Raw genomic sequence first — 19837 nt, 5'->3', positions numbered from 1 at the left:
AGAGTAGGCACATTTGCTATTTAGTTTTTTTTTTGTTAATGAAAAACTATAGGTAGAGTTGAAAATGTGATGGAAACATACTGAACTTTAGATTTGTATTAGGTCCCGAAAAAGTACATTTTGTGTGCACTACATCATCACGCACTGATTTTTATCCGCAAAAATTCAATTTGGTGGAAACACACCACTGGTGGGAAAATGTGCATATTTTCTTTATGTGGATTGCAGAATATTCGCATTAAAATCCGTTGCCAAATGGATGAAAACCTAGCTACTGTAAAGCTCTAGTTAATTTGTTTTGCTTAAAAACAGTATTTTCTGAAGATTATTTCATGTGATTAGTGATTCATTTTAAGGAAAACAAAAAAAGTCAACCCTGTTACGTGAACTAATCACTTGTTTCAACATTGCAAAACTCTTTCAAAAGGAACACTGAATATCTAATAATCAAATCATTGTAAAATCAGGTGAGCTGGTTCATTTTTTTGGACAACTTTCAGGTGATTTGTGGTGGAGAACTGAATGGGTTCGGGCAGAACAAGTCAACCCTGTTACCCATAAATAGACAGATCAACCCTGTCACAGTCAACCATGTTACTTCATTTAGACAATTACTATAGTCATTTTTGAATTAACCTCTTGAGATGGGAAAATGTTTTTTAATAAGTTAAACATGAGCTCTTCATGACAGAATGTTAAAATTAGTTACACTATACCCAAAAGGGACTCATATACCGATAGACTTGATAGAATGTATCAAAAATATCAGCAAAACAAAATATCAGCCTCGTATCTTCTACTCAAGACGAAGGCCCTCTACAAAACTGTCCCATCCCACAGCCACCGGTGGAGTGTCAGTCAGGCAAGTGAGAGTACCTTTAACAGTAACCTCCAGGCTACTGCTGTTTCCTAAACGGGGTCTGAGCAGATATACAGTATGTACAGTCATAAATCGAAACCCTAGCCCTTCTCCTAAGCCAAAAGGGAGTCAGCAGGCTCGGGGGGAATTCCATTCCAGATCAACTCAGGAGGTGAAGGCAAATTCCCAATTCAATAAGTCCTTATTGACTGAATTTAACATGAATATATTGTAACCCTAGGTTTCAGAAATAGGCCTATGGTGGAAACACCTGGCATACCAGAGAGCTAGCTGCAGGAGCAATTAGCATATTGTTTGCCTCGGATTCCTTTCCTTTCTCTGTTTTCTAGGGGTTGACTGGACCAGATAGGTCTATGGGCAGGGAAGAGCATCAGCTACAGTTTCTTGCTTCTACCTATCCATTTCCATTAGATCTGCAGACACCACAGGGGAGCAGGGAGTCAGGGACTGGGGGTTGTTGTTTCAGGCTGGGGTTTATTGACACTCCTGTGACCTCTCTAAAGTTCAACTCCATGGCCTCTGACCTTTCAAAGATAACAGATACTAACTGTGAATTTAACAACAACAATAACCGTTTAACACTGAATAACAATAATAAATCACTAACATGAGGGATAGCCCCATAGCGATTAAACTGTAGGCAGTGGAAGTGCAGAGTAAAATATGGCAGTATCACAAATGTGATGATCAATAATCAGAATTTTCAATAGGCTAATGTGCAGTAAAGACAAAAACAGATATTTTACAAAATTGGTTCAACGAAGGACCAAACTCATCGGAGTGGTTCCGGGACACTGTCCCTGCCAGTCATCCAGTGACCTGACTGACTGTGTGTATTACCTTAGTGTAAGCCTGTTTACAGGGCAGAGACTGGGGTGAAAGGACCCTAAAATAGCAGGGGAAATGGCCTCGTCTCCACCACTGCCCCGCAGTGACATTGATTGCACTCTATTTATACTTTAAGAGCTTGGCCCACCGAAAGATCAAGATTTTTACACCTCACGTTCTATAACCACAGAGAGAGTAAGAAAGGGAGAACAAAGAGTATGTTCTGTTTGTCACTTAAGGAAAAAAAATACAAGTAATAAAATAAGGGATACACAAATTTTTACTGGAATTTTAGAAACAATAGAAATATAGAGGTACTTTAACTCCTAAAAACCACAGGCATTAGACTGCAGTGACAACCAAAATATGACACTCAGGTCATTTGCAAAGTGCTGTGGAAAGAGGGGGGGGGGGGGGGGTAAATTTAGTCAGGTGTTATTCCTTACCATGTGACCTGACCAAGGGGAAATGCCTAGGACACCTGGCAATAGACTATAACTAGGGCCCTGAGTTTTTCCTGGTCCGTAGAAATAACCAAACCAGCACGGAAGGCCCAGAGCTCAAACTTGAACCCGCATCAGTTAAAGGCCCAATGCAGCCATTTTTAACTCACTATCAAATCATTTCAGGATAAAAATGAAGTACCTTACTGTGATAATTTTCAATTAAAATGGTAAAAAAAATAAACAAAAATAGCTTCTTAGCAAAGAGCAATTTCTCAAGCAAGAATTTATCTAGGACTATCTGGGAGTAGGGAGGGGAAAACTGAAAATTAGCAATTATTTGCAGAGAGGTTTGGAAATCTTTCTTATTGGTCTAGTAACCAAAACTCCATCCCACCAAAATAGGAAGAAATTTCAGGCGGTCTTTTCAAACAGCTCTTACAGTAAAAGGGCATTATCCTTTTCATAATATTATTCCAACCACATTGTGTGGGAAACATATAGCAAACACAGATAAATCAAGCTTTTTGACTGCACTGGGCCTAGGCAAGCTGCATGGGAACCCGTCGAGCAGGGAGGGATAGTGTGTTCTTCCATCACACCTATTTCAATCCATCTAAGGGCCTCCGTAATATGAGTCAGTGTTATGAGTTAGTCCAGCTGTCTGTTACCCCTTCATATACACTATACCCAGCCCCCTCACAGCAGAGCACTGGGGTGGCACTAGCCTAGCCAGCCCTGTACATGCTGTACACAGTAGAGACAGGACCACAGTGAGGGCTAAAGGTGAGAGGAGATTACAGTCCACTGCTAATGAACAGCGGCTTGGGATTGTTCTAACAGTGCGAACTAAGCAGTTATCAGAAGCAATTAAAAATACTGTAATTGAATTGGGACTGGAGTACTGTATTGCACTGAGATTTTGCACTCACGTCAGAGTTTGTAACATTAGCCTAACACCTAAAAGAACCCTATAAAAAATAAACCTCTTTTCTCAAAGGCTCAACAACAGGTACAACAACAACACAGTGACAGACAGACAGAGAAAAGGAGAGGGAAGAGGGACACAAAAGAGATTCAAAGCATTCCCTAGTCAACACACTTGCTGCAGGGACACTGAATTTTATTCAAGTATCTCAACACAGCTTTGTTCTGAAGTTATCATCATCAGTTAAATGAATCAATCGGTTGAGAGAGAGGCTGCGCGAGTCCATAGCCTGGATGTTGTACAGTGACACTTTAGGATTCAGGGAGGTTTTTCAAAGTGCATTCAATCAGGTGTTTTTTTTTGTTACATAGGGACAGACAAACAGAAAAAAATAAAAGAAAGCATGTATGATAACACAAAACTGAAATTGTAAAAAAAACAAACAAAAAAAAACAAATGCTGGGTGCGATTTGTTCCTCATCCTTATCACCTGCATCTGTGGTTAATCGGATCACCCCTGGGTTTTGATATCGTTACACTGAGTGACTGCATAGATTCCAATTGTTCTGCATGAACTGTAGATAGACTAGAATAGATGATCTGATACTGGGATCAACATAAACATTCACTCAGGAGGAGATGAAGAGAAATCTACATATTTCCTTTCCCACTTTGTCCAAGTTGTCCAGAGGGAGACTTCAAGACATTGACCAGGTTGTAAAACACACACAGTCTAAAAATACAGAGTTAAAGAAGAGATGTAGGCCAGGCTAAAACAAACTGTATCCTTATGAGAGTTCCCATGCTAGTCTGCGCTCTACAGTTGTGAGTTGCTCCATTCGTAGTAAGCTAGTTCAGTAGGTTCAGGCTAACCTGTAAGATCACACGTTTAGAGAAACGATATAAGGCTGAGTTTTGGCACAAATGGGTTTTCAAACACTCCTTAAAATGTCAAAGTATGGGGTGGAGGATTAAATAACGCTAAATGAATTATAGAAAAAAAAAAAAAAACACATTGATACCAGGCAGCCAAGCATATAATGTGTACTTTGTTTGTTCAAAGGATGCTTCTGGATAACCTTGCAAAACAAGACTGATTTAACAAACAAGCTATCCTATTCACTCTTAAGCCTCTCATGCAGTTAACTGTCAATATTTGATCATGTACTATCAAGTAATACAGCTTCGATTCCCACCTTAAAACAAGCCACCACCCAATACATATATATGCACTGCCATACTTTCCTTTCCTTTCTGTGAGAAGAAAAAGAAAGCATCAAATCCTAAAAATCAAGTCCAAAGGTTTTTTCCCCCCACCTGCAAACAAATAGCAACTAGCACTTAGAAAGTGTCCATGTCTTAATAACAGATCAGGGCAAATCCAAAATAAAAGAGCAATGCTGAGACTCAGATTGTTCACTGTTCTTAATTAAGAGTAAATATGTGCTTGTAAAATGTTCTGTGGAAATTGTTAAAAGTATTCCTTGTGCAATTGTGTTATATGGATTGTTTAACTTTGCTATCATAGTTTTTTGTTTGACATACATTTTAAAAGTGAAAAATCTGAGTCTCAGCATCACTCTGTTACCGTGGAATTGCCCATAACCTAAAGAGAGAGGACTGACCGGATGCATCTAGCCACAGTTAAAATGCTCCTAGTCTGTTGTTAGTGTAACATTTAGAAGCCAAGAGGATTATTGCTGCAATTTGGTCTGAGACAGAGCTAATAGTCTGGTGTTAGGAGGGGTACTGAGAGGGGAAAGACCATGGGAAAGGGGGTGGGCTGGGGTATGGTGACAATGAAGGGAGTCGGGTGGGACATGGGTGAGGTGAAGGGGGTCATTGTTGGGTGGTTTAGAGGGGTCTGAGGGAGAGTGTGGGGACAGGGTGGGGATCTTAAGGGGAGGAGGGTGTCAGTGCAGCTCAATGAAGGTCTCCATCTCCTCTGAGATGAGGCCCTTGTAGGGCAGTCTGTGCCTCTCAATGGCGCGCGCCGCCAGGCACTGCAGAGTGACGTAGTTGAGGGGGTAGAGGGCCGGGTGTCCACTGCTCTGATCCTCCAGCAGCTCGTACGCCGTTTTCCTCTGGGCATTGGTGGCATCGAAGTGTGCCCCTGCCCTCACCAGCAGCGCCATGATCTCCGGGCAACCGTTGCTGGCAGCAACGTGCAGGGGCGTGTTGTTGTCGCAGTCCCGGGAATCCACGTCCGCGCCGCACTCCAGCAGCAGCGAGGCCACGGTCTGGGAGGGGAAGCGACCTACAGGGTAGCGGCCCACCGACGTGGTATCCTTGTCCACAGCCATATGCAGGGGGGTGAAGCCGCTCCGTGCCCGCGGGTTCAACTTCAGGAGGCGGTACACCGTCTGCTTCTTCTGGTGCTCCTGCTCCGCAGTGCACTCTAGCTTCTCCAGCAGGAATACCAGGTGGAGGATGATGGACAGGGCCTTGGTGAACTGGGGGGCTTCGGGTGGGCTGTCCCTCTGGGCCACCGCTCTCTCCACCTCCCTCACACTCTTCCCCAACACCCCCATCAGGTCGTGGAAGGTGACGCGAGTGGCCAGGGTACCTTTGGCCCGGTCCTGCAGCACGAAGGAGAAGAGCTCAGCGAAGGACAGGAAGCTGCTGGCCGTCATGGGGCTGAGGGGGTCCAGGTTACTCTGCTGCATGTCCAGGGCATACTTCCACAGGCTGATGCAGCGTTCAAAGTTACCAGAGTCGGCGTAGACGGCCCCTCTGTAGCGGATATAGTAGGAGGTGTCGGGGTGCGAGGGCCCCAGGATTCTCTCACGGACCAGCAGGGCCTGCATCCGCATCTCGTCAGGGTCTGTGATCAGAGCCTCCAGCTCCTCGGCTGTGCTCACCTCTCGGGCACAGTCGTAGGCAGGGACAGGGGGACCCGGAGGGGGCTTGGCCAGGAGTCCCACCTTGTCAGCTGGTTGTCTCAGCTCCATAGCTCTCCTCCAGTATCTCATGGCCCCCAGGAGGTCTCTCTTCTTATCCACAAAGGTGGCCCCCAGGAGTTCGAGTGCATCAACGCGTTCTTCTCGTGAAGAGCGGGGCTGGTGGGCGAGGTACTCCACGATGTTGGTGTGCCCCGTGACGCTGGCAGCTAGGAGAGGGGTCATGCCATAGCCGTCCCTCTCCATGCGGGCATTACATTTCAGCAGCATCTTCATGATGTCCAGGCTACCGGACTCAGCGCAGTCGTGGAGAGCAGTGTTGCCTTTCACACTCTTACGGTTGACATCGGCACTACGCTCCAGGAGGAACTTTGCTATCTCTTTGTGGCCCTTGTAGCAGGAGATCATCAGGCAGGTATGGCCGTGGCGGTTGGCTACCTCCATATCGGCTCGGTGCTCCACCAGGTAACGGACAATCTCCAGGTGACCATCGAAGCAGGCAGCGCGTAAGGGCGTTGAGTTGGTCAGCGTAGTGTTGTTGACAGAGGCACCGTGTTTGAGGAGAGTGCGGACGACAGGGAGGTGACCAGCCGCCGAAGCCGCCCATAGCGGGGGAGCCCCTTCAATCGTCTCGCCGTCAAAGTTCACCGAACCTCCTAGTTCCACGTTAGCTTTGCAATGTTCAAGCAAATAGTCCACAACCTCTAAGTGCCCGTGTCGAGAAGCAATGAGGAGAGGTGTACCTCCCTGCGTTTTCTCCTCGGCGAGAGCTTCCAACTCCTCCGGACTTTTGTTGCTCAGCAACTTCTGGATAAGTTTCAGCTTACCATCTCTGGCCGCGTTGAAAACCGCCGTCGTGATATCCATTTTAACGTATTTCGTCTCTCTCACTGGCCATCAACCCCCTAGCTACGTTTTTAGAAAAACAGGGAAGGGACAGTCTTTTTAAAATAAGAAAATAAACCCTGTCCGTAGTTCGGTTTCTCCCTGGCATTTTTCTGCCATTTTAAGGCTGCTGTCAAGATGGCGTTTGTGTTGTTTGACAGCTCTATGTTGACAATTTACGCTTAGCATCTTGGTTACTGTAGTCTTTAATAAATCATTTCACTAAGGATGAAACGGCACTTTCCTTCTGATTATAAATATAATTCCCATGAGGCATTTCGTACACGTGAACTCAGCAATAGATGGGTTGAAACGGGAAGAGTAGTTTTTAGGCGAACGTGTGTTTCATTCACTGGAATGCATTACTAGCTTGTAGTTAAACGTATTTAAACTACAATCCCCAATCACCCCGAAACACAATGCGCAGGATCAACGCAAACCTCAAAACGAAAGTGGCATCACTTCTAATCTTACTGAAATAATAATGGTACTGTATTTATTTTGCCTGGCTTTTAAGCATAACACCTTTCCCATATCTACACTGATACAAAACATATTTCAATAGAGTGAAAATAGTATCTTGTTCCGTCTGTCAGCGAGTATGTGGGTGTGCATTAGGCCCCCACAGATCATTCCCAAATACTTGTTTTTGTTAATTAACCATGACATGCAAATACTATATATATATATATATATATACCATCAATGCACGACACTAATGAAAAGCAGCGTGGCATAGTTTGGCTCTAATTTAATGATGTGTGGGTAGTAGATCCCTAGGCGGCATATAGTCAAATAATTGGTGCATGTATGACATATATACTGTAGGTTGTTTGCTATTACCATAGGCTACTTTTCCAGTCTGCGCATGTAGTGCAAAACAAGTTATGGAAAAAAATATGTTCTTATGTTTTCCAAGTTGTGCTATAACTGTGCCATAATAATCCCATAACATACTTTATTTTATGTTGAGAAATTGGTGCCACTGGCCCGTTGTAATGTAATGCATTGTAAACTGGTAGATAGTAAACAGCAGAGGGCAGCAAAAACACATTTATTCACAGCTGGGGTTAATGATCACTGCAGAAAGGATTTTGAGATGAGATATTAAGGTACTATTAGAATATTTTATTGTAAAATTGAAAAAGGAGAAAGAGAAAAAAAGTCCCAGTAAGCAATCTGTATCATTCATATCTGAAGAAAAAAAAAACATGAAATAAAAATAAATATCATAATAATGATAGGTAATAATAAATAGAAGGACATATTTAATTAAATATGACCTAATAAATAAGTAAATAAATTAAACCATATGAAAATTGTAATTGTCAAAGCAGCAAGTATAGGAGAGACATGGGCAGGATAAGAGAGCTGTGGTTTCTCAGACATCATGTCTACCTTTTCTACCCTTAGCATTACCCACAAGTGTCCTTGTCCCTGTCTCTCAATCGTCTATACATTTTGTATATTGTGCTAAGAAACCACTGAAGTTAGACACCATCTTCAAATGTCAACCCCACCCACCGACAGAATCTTCATAAACACCCCACCCCCTCTCCATCCCTCTTCCACTCCTCGCCCCATTACCTGAAAAGATTTGTGTGCTGACAAGATTATGAAATTAAACAGATCTCCTATTTACATCAAGCTATATTGTATTTTCCCACTGCATTCAAAACATAGTACATGATCATACAGTGTCATTCATAAGAATGTCATGACCTCCTACTCCTTCCCGTCATCCAAGCCTCCAGTTGAGCAGTAAGAATGGACGTAGGTGGATTTTGGCAGTAAACACATGAAAATCCATCATCTTAAAATGAAAATTGAGGTCTTGTTTTTTTTATTATTTTTTTTAAAGATTTATACACATCACCTTATAGAGGTAGTGCAGTAGGAATGTTAAGTATACATGTACCCACTGAGAACAGACATCAGTTAAACGTCAAGTTTGGATTTACATTTAGTTGAGTTGTCAACTAACATGAATTCAACCTGAAATCAACAAAAAATGTCACCATGTCATTGGATTTAGGATAAAGGTTGGGTGAAAAAAAGACAAGAATCCCTTACGTTGATGACTTTTTCAAAATCCAATCAGTTTTTCACGTTGATTCAACCTCACCACATTTAATTTTTTGGGGTGAAATGACGTGGAAACAACATTGATTCAACCAGTTTTTGCCCAGTGGGTAGTCATTTGATAGAAAGTAACATGGCTTCATTCAGGTAGTTGTTAATAAATGTATATAGAAAAAGCACAGTAAACTATCTTTATGTCTCCCAACCCCTGAAAAAGCATATAACCCCAGAACCTGAATAGAACATAGAAATATACAAGTACATTTCCAACCAGCTGCTTGGCAATAATAGCATTCGTTTAGCCTTTAGGCTACCGCTTTATGTTTATAGGACAAGCAAAGGTCAAAGGACTTGTCAGGTTACTGTAGTGCACGGTTTGTCTCTTAGTGCAACTAGGACTATTGCTGTTACCTCAGGATCTAGATCAAACATAAGACTGACTGTCTTCCTGCACCAGTCGCAGGCCAAGCTCTGCTTACCATAGAAATATAATCCCGAGAAGGGTTAAAGCCTGTCAGACCATAGCAATTTGACAAATGACAAATTCTCGATATCTACGCTGCTAACAGTGGTGAGAGGCTGCTGGTCAGTAAACATTTCACAGAGGCATCATCAAAACCAACATTGGTGTCTTTACAGTCAATATAGGAATTTAACTGCATTCCTATAGAGAAGTTATAATGTCCAGTTCAACTGACAAGTGATTGAAATGGAGTTGACCCTCGACTCTTATAAAAATGCCCGTTTCTTCCTTTGAATACACATTTGTGAGAGGAAACAACATGCAGATAAAAGAGAATAGGCTGGTAGTTAGCTAATGAGAAGTGGGCTAGATTTAGGCAATGATTAAAATCCATGAAAATAAATACAAATGTGCATTGGTGTATCCATATTTCTGGTTGGTTTAGGATTCTGTGCACAGTGAATAAACTAATGTCGATAAAACTAAAATAGCTAGTTCATATTTATCGCTCGGCCGCCAACTGGCCTGGAATGTTACAAGATAATTAAATGTACATATTAGAATTCATAGAACGATTAAACATTACTTGGCATCTTCACTTATATGAGGGTCAGGAATGGTCTGTAAGTAAAATAGGTAGTAAAATTCACTAGGAGTTAGTGAAAATATGGTTCACTATTGAATATGTGATGATGACCAAAAAAATGAAGGAAAAAAAGAGAAAACATCCCTTCCTTCCTTCCCTCCCTCCCTCCCTCCCTCCATCCCTGCATTCTAGAGTGTCTCTTGGAATCATCCTCCAATGTATTCTAGAGTGTGTTTTGATGTTCCTCCATTGGTTTATTGTGTTCCCTGAGGGAGGTACTGTGACAGCATTCCCAACCTGTCCTGCACAGCACAAAGAATGACTTGTGCTCAACATTGGACCTTGTATAGCTCTTTAAAAGCAGATTTGAAGTCTACTCCCAGTAAAGTAGTCTCCGCTCCCTCTCTCCATACTGAATAAAACATTCACCGAAATGCAAGCGAGAGGGGACTGCAGGCACCTCCTTAAAATGTAATGGCGTCAGACTCAAATGGATCAGAAGGCTTTCTACTCTAACTCTGCACCGCTCTGTGCTGCTGACGGCGCCTCCCCTCACAAGATAGCTGGCTGATATTCAACCAGTCTTTTCCATCAAAACGGCACACATCTACGTGAGGGGAGGATTTCTAGCATGAGTATGTATGTGAGAGGAGACTGACTTACTTGAGAAAAGCTAGTCCTGTTTTATGAGTGTGAATAGTACTGCAATGCGGGCTCAAATTGATATGAGCCATATAGTTATATATATTGAAAAAAGTCACAGTAATGTTAGACAATGATAAAATAGCTTGTGCCATAAATAAATTCTAACCTGTGCCATACAGATGTAGGATCTTAATTTCATCACCCTGTTGCAGGAGAACTTTCCTGCAATGCGGTACATTTGAGGTTTAAAAAGGTTTCTCAAGTTTGTCATTTCCACTTTGAAATTTCAGACTTGATTTTCCCTACTAAAAATGTTATCAACCCCTACAAAAATGTCCATTAATTACAGTATAATCCACATAATAATTAAAATGTCCTGTTGCTGCAGAACTATTGTACCGGTGTAGAAAACTGGCTCAAATTAAGATCCTACATCTGTACTAGTGTTTTTTTGTGTTATGGTAAGGTAAAGGAGTTTTTCCGGAGCATGTGACCTGACCAGAAAAAACTCCTGGCCCTAGTTAAAATAATCCCTGAAATGTAAATACATAAATACTTTCTTTGTCACAAAACAGACCCAATGAATGAAGCAATTTATCCTGTTAAATCTACTGGCTAATCAAAGTGGACACACAGATCTTAGGTCAGCTGGCCCTCCCCAAATCCTAACTTTAACCATTAACCACCTTAACCAGAAAACTGACTTAAGATCAGTTTCTATGGACAATCTCATCCGAACATTAGGCACACCTGACTCAAGACCTTTTAACCCCTGAGCCGAGAACTGTAGTAAGCTTCTGAAACGGAATGAAGTAGGATGACATAGCCCCTTCAGACTAATCTAAGTACAGTTTAGCATTTTCTTCCTAATGCTCAAGGTTAGTATTTGGGCAGTGAGCTAATCCTACATCTGTGCCTATGGGCAACTTTGAATAGAATTGAGGCTCAGAGTGGTTGCTGCACAGAGGGAGACAAAACTAAAAGTTCAAGGGTCAAACTGAGTGCCCAAAGAGGAAGTGTAGCCTATCAGTAAAAGGATGATAAAATGTAGCTTTCAAACAAACAAACAAACACTTCATAATGTATTCCATCCCACAGAAAGAGCTCGGGGCAACATTCTTCTTCACTAACCTCTCCAACTGAATTCTACATGATCCCATTTTACATTTACATACTCCTTAGTAGTCACCAGTACACTGATGGTGAATAATCCAATGCCAACCTGAAGTACTTCTCTGTCACTGTTATGTGTACTAAACTAAAGGTAGAATACTGCATTTAAGTATTTAATGATTGCTAGTTTGTACTAGACTAAACATTATACTGTATTGTATTATATGATTGTTAGTATTTTGTACAAGACTGTTAAAGAGAAAAACATTTGGTCCTCAGATCCCAAGGGGGTGCAGTTTGCTCGGTTGCTATGGAAACTTGAGAAAGAGCAGGTTCAGGACTCACAGAGAAATAAATATTTTTTTCTCCAGATATACTTAGAATCCTCAGATCAAGTTTGAACCCTCATTTGTCCATTACATGGTAGGAAAAACCTGAAGTCTCTTTTTGTTCACTAGACTCCTCTTTGAGTTCATCATAAATCCATATTATTTTTAACACTGTTTCTTAGTCTGTCTGTGGTGTTCTTCTTCACTCTCAAGTCTCCAAAGATTCTAAATTGTTTTTTTTGTGTGTGTGTGTGTATCTTTAACAAAGTTTTCTGTTTGTTTTGAAAGTCTTGTTCTATCCTATGCATCATCCCATTGCTCTCTCATCTGTGATGCCAAACCTTCACTGGTGCAGAGCTGTGAGTCCTCCTCTGCCAGTCAGATATGATTGAAGATAAAAAGAGATCTCTTCCCAACTCCCATATGAAGTCTATTTTCCATTGTTTTAAAAACAGAATAACTTTTTTGTTTTTTCCTTTCACAAAATGTCTTATTCAACACAAAATGTCTTATTCAATCAAAGACGTCCCCCATACCTCTGATTAAACCTATGGAGGAAGAGAAAGGAAGGGGGGAAAGTGGAAAGAAGAGGGAAGAGAAATACAGATAATGAGAAAAGGAGGGGAGTGGAAGAGAGGGAAAGAGAAACACTTGAATCAGACTCGAGAGACTACTGTGAAGTATAACTTTGCTATACAGTTTTTGATTAATATAAGGCAGCTAAAATCAGGGTGAAACAGCATCGATAACAACAATAATAACTTCATTATATTATGTATAATAGTGGACAGTATCTTACCTGTGCTGGGGGGTGTCAGTAGGGGCGGCTGGCGTCTTTGGGACGTTTGAGTTGCACCTTGAGTCTCTTCATACCAATCTGGAAACCATTCATGGCTTGGATTGCAGCCTGGGCACTACCCGGGTTATCAAAGCTCACAAAGCCTGCATTACATACAGACACAGACAGATGCTCTGAATGGTCAGTGGTAGTGTCAATCAGCTAGGTGCTTGTTGTGATTGTTTAGAAGTAGTGTCACTCACCGAAACACTTGCTCTGATTGGTCGCTCTGTCCATGAATACCTTGGAGGAGATAACATTGCCGAAGGGCAGGAACATCTGCATCAGTTCGTTATCGCCAAACTCCTGGGGCAGGTGGTAGATGAACAGATTACAGCCCTCTGGTCCTGGAGTACAGACACACACAGACACACAGACACACACTGTTGGAGGCACTGACGCTAGTATCATGATGGTGCCGTACATTTCTAATACACACAAAATCACAATGATGACGACACTCATGATGTTGTTGACAATGATGGTCATGATGATGAAGAATTAGTAAATATAGTTCCTCACCCTCACCTTCCCTCTGCTGTTGGCCAATGACCTGAGGGTGCTGTGAAAGTGACTGACCTAGAGGGGTCAGTGTAGTTGCTGGGTAGATGGCTACAGAGGAGAGACAGAGACCGAGAGAGAGAGAGAGAGAGAGAGAAGAGAGAGAAGTAAATGACAAAAGAGGAGAGAGAGAAAGGGAGAGAGAGAGGAGAGAGCGATCGACAGGCATGAAGGGGGATGAAGTGAAAAAGAAAAGAGAGTGGGGATTGAGTTGATATTTTATGAGTCACATTCAACAGACTCTGGTGAAGACCTGGAGGTATCAAGGTCAGGGTTAGAGATCAGAGATGTGTAGTGTATTGTACCTGTGTATTGCTGTACCCCAGTAAAGGCCTGTTGCAGTGTGTCCGCAGCAGTAGGGCTCTGGGTGGAGTAGGTCGGCAGGCCATTGGTGTAGAGGGTCTCTAGAGGGTGCCCGTTAGCCTGGTGGGTGAGTCCGGTGTACCCGGTCATCATTGGGGCCACCAGGCTGGTCAGGGAGGAGGGCAGGGCGGCTGGAGGAGAGCTCAGACCTGTAGGGGGGGAAATAAAAATTCACTACACCGGAGACAGAAATGTTCACTGCACCGCACAGGGATTGGACTTAATGTGTATAAGAGAGAAAGGGCGAGAGAGAGAGGGGTAGACAGAATAGAGAGAAAGAGAGTGTGCAAGTGTGTGTGTGTGTGTGTGTGTGTGTGTCTCGTGTGTGTGTAACAGCAGGCATCTCAAAGCTCACATGGTGATAAAAATCACTCTGCGATGTCAGAATAGCAACACAATGATATGCTGCTGTAAGACAGAGCAACCCGGCTCTGCTCACTAAGGTAGCAGCAGGGGCATTTTACTGTGCTGACTGCTCACTGCCTTATCTACAGCTGGGACAAATAAAGATATTCTCCCACAGTGAAATGGATTGGATGTTTGTCTGTCCTAAACTGATACAGCCTCGGGAGGGATAGGGCTTCCAATCTGCATTGTAATTCGCCTGCACGATTCTGTGTGTACTGTGTAGCCATCCCAAATACTGTACAGTATTTGTGATAGGATAGTCTTTAGCGATGTGTGTGTAAGAGAGAGGGAAAGACAGAGTGAAAGCAATACAGTAGAGTATAGGGTGGAAGGGACAGAGAGGGAGAATGATAAAAAAAAGCGATAACGAGATACAGTATCTGTTCATTAATGGACTATAAAACATGATACACTTTCAAGGACCACAGAGATTCCTCCACAGTAATGCGAACCATGTGATCTATAAAACCAGACTCCTATTTGGCTCAATACAGAGAGAGAGAGAGAGAGTAGACTGTAACAACCATAGTAGAATACATTTCACTAAAGGTATTTTCCTGGACATTGTTTATAGACCACATTGTCTGCTGGTTCCCAGAAACTGATTTAAACCTAGAAACCAGGTGTGAACACTCTCTCAAGCAATGAATTGATCACAACTGACTTGAGGGAGAAATCTCAAACTGTCACACCCTGATCTGTTTCACCTGTCCTCGTTGTTATTCTCCAACCCCTCCAGGTGTCGCTTGTTTTCCCCAGTGTATTTATCCCTGTGTTTCCTGTCTTTCTGTGCCAGTTTGTCTTGTATGTTTCCAAGTCAACCAGCGGTTTTCCCGTTTGCCTGCTTTGTGCTATTCTCCTTTTTCTAGTCCTCCCAGTTTCGACCCTTGCCTGTTTCTGGACCCTGTACTCGCCTGCCTGACAATTCTCCCTGCCTTGACCATGAACCTGTCTGCCACTCTGTACCTCCTGGACTCTGATCTGGTTTCGACCTTTCACCTGTCCACGACCATTCTCTTGCCTAATCCTTTTGGATTAATTAACATTGTAAGACTCCAACCATCTGCATCTGGGTCTCGCCTTGTGCCATGACACAAACATCTACAGTACACTAAGTAAGAATACAAAGGCAGTCTGTCTATAATGTGTCTCCAGTGCAGAATTACACTGTATTGATTCAGTGGGATCAATGGCGAATTGTAAAACTACTAGTGTTTACGGTATTACTGGAAGTGCACACAAGGGGCCACTTTCTTTTTTCAAAGCAACAGGGACCTTGATTCAGGAGGGGATTGAATGTCTCTGCTGTAACCAAGAAGCTTGATCTTGACATCGAGCCACTTAGCTAGCCAGTTAGCAAACCACATGCATAGCTAGACCCCTGAGCTGGATATAATTTATTTGACACAACCCCCAACCCCTAATTTTGTATTATATTTTTTTAAATATACGTTATAAACGGTATATCGCCCAAGCCTAAAAACTACCGCCAGTCAGAGCGATAGATCCCAGGACTGCGTAGTGAAATGTGATATCACACATTTCCAAGACTCATATGTAACTGACCAGGTATTGAACCCAGGTTGTCTGAGCACCTCGAGACTGTTAGCCCACTGAGCTACAGGCTAGCACTAGCTCTGGGAGCTAACATGAGTTTCCAGGTCTCCCACCTTACTCATCATGCATATTGCTGATTTATCCGACGTGACTGACCTGACACGAGATTGAGGGGGTTGGGCGGCAGACTGTTCATTGCTAGCGCCCCCACCTGGTGGATCTGGGTGGAGGGGAAGGAGAGGCTGGGTGCCAGGTAGCCCCCCTGAGACACGGCCATCACCGCTGCCTGCTGCTGCTGCTGCATCAACTGATAGGGAGAGGAGGTGGATCGGGGGAGGAAGGGGGAGAGAGGGAGGGAGAAGTGGAATGAGAGCAAGCTGTCAGTGAGGCGTCAGAGTGACAGATACCAAATTGCGTGTATGTGTGTGTATGTGCTTACGGCGTGTGCATAGCTACTGTAGCTGCTGAACGTAGGTAGGGCGACAGAGGGGTTGAAGATGCCAAACTGTCCAGCCATCTGCTGCATGCGCCGTATGGTCCTCTCCTTATCTGTGTCTGCAAATTTCACCACGAGGCTGGACGACGCTCCCTAGAGAGGAGAGGAACACAGCATGGATCTGTGTGTGTGTGTGTGTGTGTGTGTGTGTGTGTGTGTGTGTGTGTGTGTGTGTGTGTGTGTGTGTGTGTGTGTGTGTGTGTGTGTGTGTGTGTGTGTGTGTGTGTGTGTGTGTGTGTGTGTGTGTGTGTGTGTGTGTGTGTATTGTACTTACCGGCATGGTCTGACTCCCATGCAGGGAACTGATGGCAGACTGCGCTTCAGAATGAGTGGAGAACTTCACAAATGCACAACCTAGAGAGAGAGAGAGAGAGCAAGATAAATCAAATCATTACAAGCAGACAACCTAAGAAAACGAACAACAATGACAAATGGTTTGATGAAGAATGCAAAAACCTAAGAAAGAAATTGAGAAACCTGTCTAACCAAAAACATAGAGACCCAGAAAACCTGAGCCTTACGCCTTCACTATGGTGAATCACTAAAACAATACAGAAATACACTATGAAAAAAGAAGGAACAGCACGTCATAAATCTGCTCAATGTAATTGAAGATTCCATAGAATCAAACCACTTCTGGGAAAATTGGAAAACTCTAAACAAACAACATGAAGAGTTATCTATCCAAAATGGAGATCTATGGATCAAACTTCTCCAATCTTTTTGGCTCTATAACAAAGAACAAACAGCAAAAACATATACATGATCAAATGCAAATCTTAGTACCAACTATTAAAGACTACCACAACTCACTGGATTCTCCAATTACATTGAATGAACTACAGGACAAAATACAAACCCTCCAACCCAAAAAGGCGTGTGGTATTGATGGTATCCTAAATTAAATGATAAAATATACAGACCACAAATTCCAATTGGCTATACTTTATAAAACTTTTTTCATCCTCAACTCTGGCATCTTCCACAATATTTGGAACCAAGGAGTGATCACCCAAATCCATGAAAGTGGAGACAAATTTGACCCCAATAACTACCGTGGAATACGCGTCAACAGCAACCTTGGGAAAATCCTCTGCATTAACATTAACAGCAGACTCATACATTTCCTCAGTGACAACAATGTACTGAGCAAATGTCAAATTGGCTTTTTACCAAATTACCATACGACAGACCTCCTATTCACCCTGCGCTCCCTAATTGACAAACATACAAACCAAAACAAAGGCAAAGTCTTCTCATGCTTTGTAAATTTCAACAAAGCTTTTGACTCAATTTGACATGAGGGTCTGCTTTACAAATTGATGGAAAGCGGTGTTGGGGCAAAAACATATGACATTATAAAATCCATGTACCAAACTACAAGTTTGCAGTTAGAATTGGCAAAAAACACACACATTTCTTTCCACAGGGCCGTGGGGTGAGACAGGGATGCAGCTTGAGCCCCACCCTCTTCAACATATATATCAACAAATTAGCAGGACACTAGAACAGTCTGCAGCACCCGGCCTCCTCCTGCTAGAATTTGAAGTCAAATGTCTACTGTTTTCTGATGATCTAGTGCTTCTGTCCCCAACCAAGGACAGCCTACAGCAGCACCAAGATCTTCTGCACAGATTCTGTCAGACCTGGGCCCTGACAGTAAATCTCAGTAAGACAAAATAATTGTTTTCCAAAAAAGGTCCAGCTGCCAGGACGACAAATACAAATTCCATCTAGACACAGTTGCCCTAGAGCACACAAAAAACTATACCTCGGCTTAAACATCAACGCCACAGGTAACTTCCACAAAGCTGTGAACGATCTGATACAAGGCAAGAAGGGCCTTCTATGCCATCAAAAGGAATAACAAATTTGACATACCAATTAGGATCTGGCTAAAAATAATTAAATCAGTTATAGAACGCATTGCCCTTTATGGTTGTTCTGGGGTCTACTCACCAACCAAGAATTCACAAAATGGGACAAACACCAAATTGAGACTGCATGCAGAATTCTGCAAAAATATCATCTGTGTACAATGTAAAACACCAAATAATGCATACAGAGCAGAATTAGGCCGATGCTTGCTAATTATCAAAATCCACAAAAGAGCCAATAAATTCTACAACCACCTAAAAGGAAGCGATTCCCAAACCTTCCATAGCAAAGTCATCACCTACAAAGAGATGAAACTGGACAAGAGTCCCCTAAGCAATCTAGTCCTGGGGCTCTGTTCACAAACACAAACAAAAATATAATTATTTGACACATTGGAAAGTATTAACAAAAAACAGAGCCAGCTAAAATGCTATTTGTCCCTAAACAGAGAGTACACAGTGGCAGAATACCTAACCGCTGTGACTGACAAAAAATTAAGGAAAGCCTTGACTATGTACAGACTCAGTGAGCATAGCCTTGCTATTGAGAGAGGCCATCGTAGGCCGACCTGGCTCCCAAGAGAAGACAGGCCAAGCGGACACCGCCCAGAAAATGAGGTGTATTCTAAGCCTGCACTTCCTAACCTTCTGCCAAAAGTACAGTGGCTTGTGAAAGTATTCACCCCCCTTCACATTTTTCCTAATTTGTCACCTTAAAACCTGGAATAAAAATTGATTTTTTGGGGGTTGTATCATTTGATTTACACAACATGCCTACCACTTTGAAGATGCAAAATATATTTTATTGTGAAACAAACAAGAAATAAGACAAAAAAAAGAAAACTTGAGCGTAAACTATTAATTCCCCCAAAGTCAATACTTTGTAGATCCACCTTTTGTATCAATTACAGCTGTAAGTCTCTTTGGGTATGTCTCTATAAGCTTGGCACATCTAGCCACTGGGATTTTTGCCTATTCTTCAAGGCAAAACTGCTCCAGCTCCTTCAAATTGGTTGGGTTCCACTGGTGTACAGCAATCTTTAAGTCATGCCACAGCCCAGATTGAGGTCTGGGCTTTGACTAGGCCATTCCAAGACATTTAAATGTTTCCCCTTAAACCACTCAAGTGTTGTTTTAGCAGTATGCTTAGGGTCATTGTCCTGCTGGAAGGTGAACCTCCGTCCCAGTCTCAAATCTCTGGAAGACTGAAACAGGTTTCCCTCAAAAATGTCCCTGTATTTAGCGCCATCCATCATTCCTTCAATTCTGACCAGTTTCCCAGTCCCTGCCGATGAAAAACATCCCCACAGCATGGGATGGTGTTCTCAGGGTGATGAGAGGTGTTGGGTTTGCGCCAGACATATCGTTTTCCTTGATGGACAAAAAGCTAAATTGTAGTCTCATATGACCAGAGTACCTTCTTCCATATGTTTGGGGAGTCCCCCACATGCCTTTTGGCGAACACCAAACATGTTTGCTTATTTTTTTCTTTAAGCAATGGCTTTTTTCTGGCCACTCTTCCGTAAAGCCCAGCTCTGTGAAGTGTACAGCTTAAAGTGGTCCTATGGACAGATACTCCAATCTCCGTTGTGGAGCTTTGCAGCTCCTTCAGGGTTATCTTTGGTCTTTTTGTTGCCTCTTTGCCTGGTTAGTGA

At 42.7% G+C, this 19837-nt stretch overlaps 2 protein-coding genes across 2 annotated transcripts in view; both read right to left on the bottom strand.

Moving 5' to 3' along the window:
- Window positions 1-3223: 3223 nt before the first annotated feature.
- LOC106600049 (protein fem-1 homolog A) lies at window positions 3224-7124 on the bottom strand. Its single transcript, XM_014191385.3, has one exon. It carries the CDS (start codon window positions 6844-6846, stop codon window positions 4993-4995), a length of 1854 nt encoding a protein of 617 aa, XP_014046860.1. The 5' UTR covers window positions 6847-7124; the 3' UTR covers window positions 3224-4992.
- Window positions 7125-7977: 853 nt separating this feature from the next.
- LOC106600051 (CUGBP Elav-like family member 5) overlaps window positions 7978-19837 on the bottom strand; it is a 45019-nt gene continuing 33159 nt past the window's right edge. The window contains exons 5-12 of the mRNA XM_014191387.3: window positions 16580-16659; window positions 16249-16398; window positions 15966-16116; window positions 13787-13993; window positions 13443-13532; window positions 13124-13267; window positions 12882-13024; window positions 7978-12630 (exon numbers count right to left, since the gene is read on the bottom strand). Of these exons, the coding sequence (XP_014046862.1) occupies window positions 12897-13024; window positions 13124-13267; window positions 13443-13532; window positions 13787-13993; window positions 15966-16116; window positions 16249-16398; window positions 16580-16659 (950 nt within the window). The 3' untranslated portion in view covers window positions 7978-12630; window positions 12882-12896. The remainder of the gene's footprint in view (window positions 12631-12881; window positions 13025-13123; window positions 13268-13442; window positions 13533-13786; window positions 13994-15965; window positions 16117-16248; window positions 16399-16579; window positions 16660-19837) is intronic.

This window comes from Salmo salar, chromosome 03 (genome assembly GCF_965601325.2).
Source record: "Salmo salar chromosome 03, fSalSal1, whole genome shotgun sequence".
NCBI classification, from domain to species: Eukaryota; Metazoa; Chordata; class Actinopteri; order Salmoniformes; family Salmonidae; genus Salmo; species Salmo salar.
This window is presented reverse-complemented; position numbering and strand designations above follow the sequence as displayed.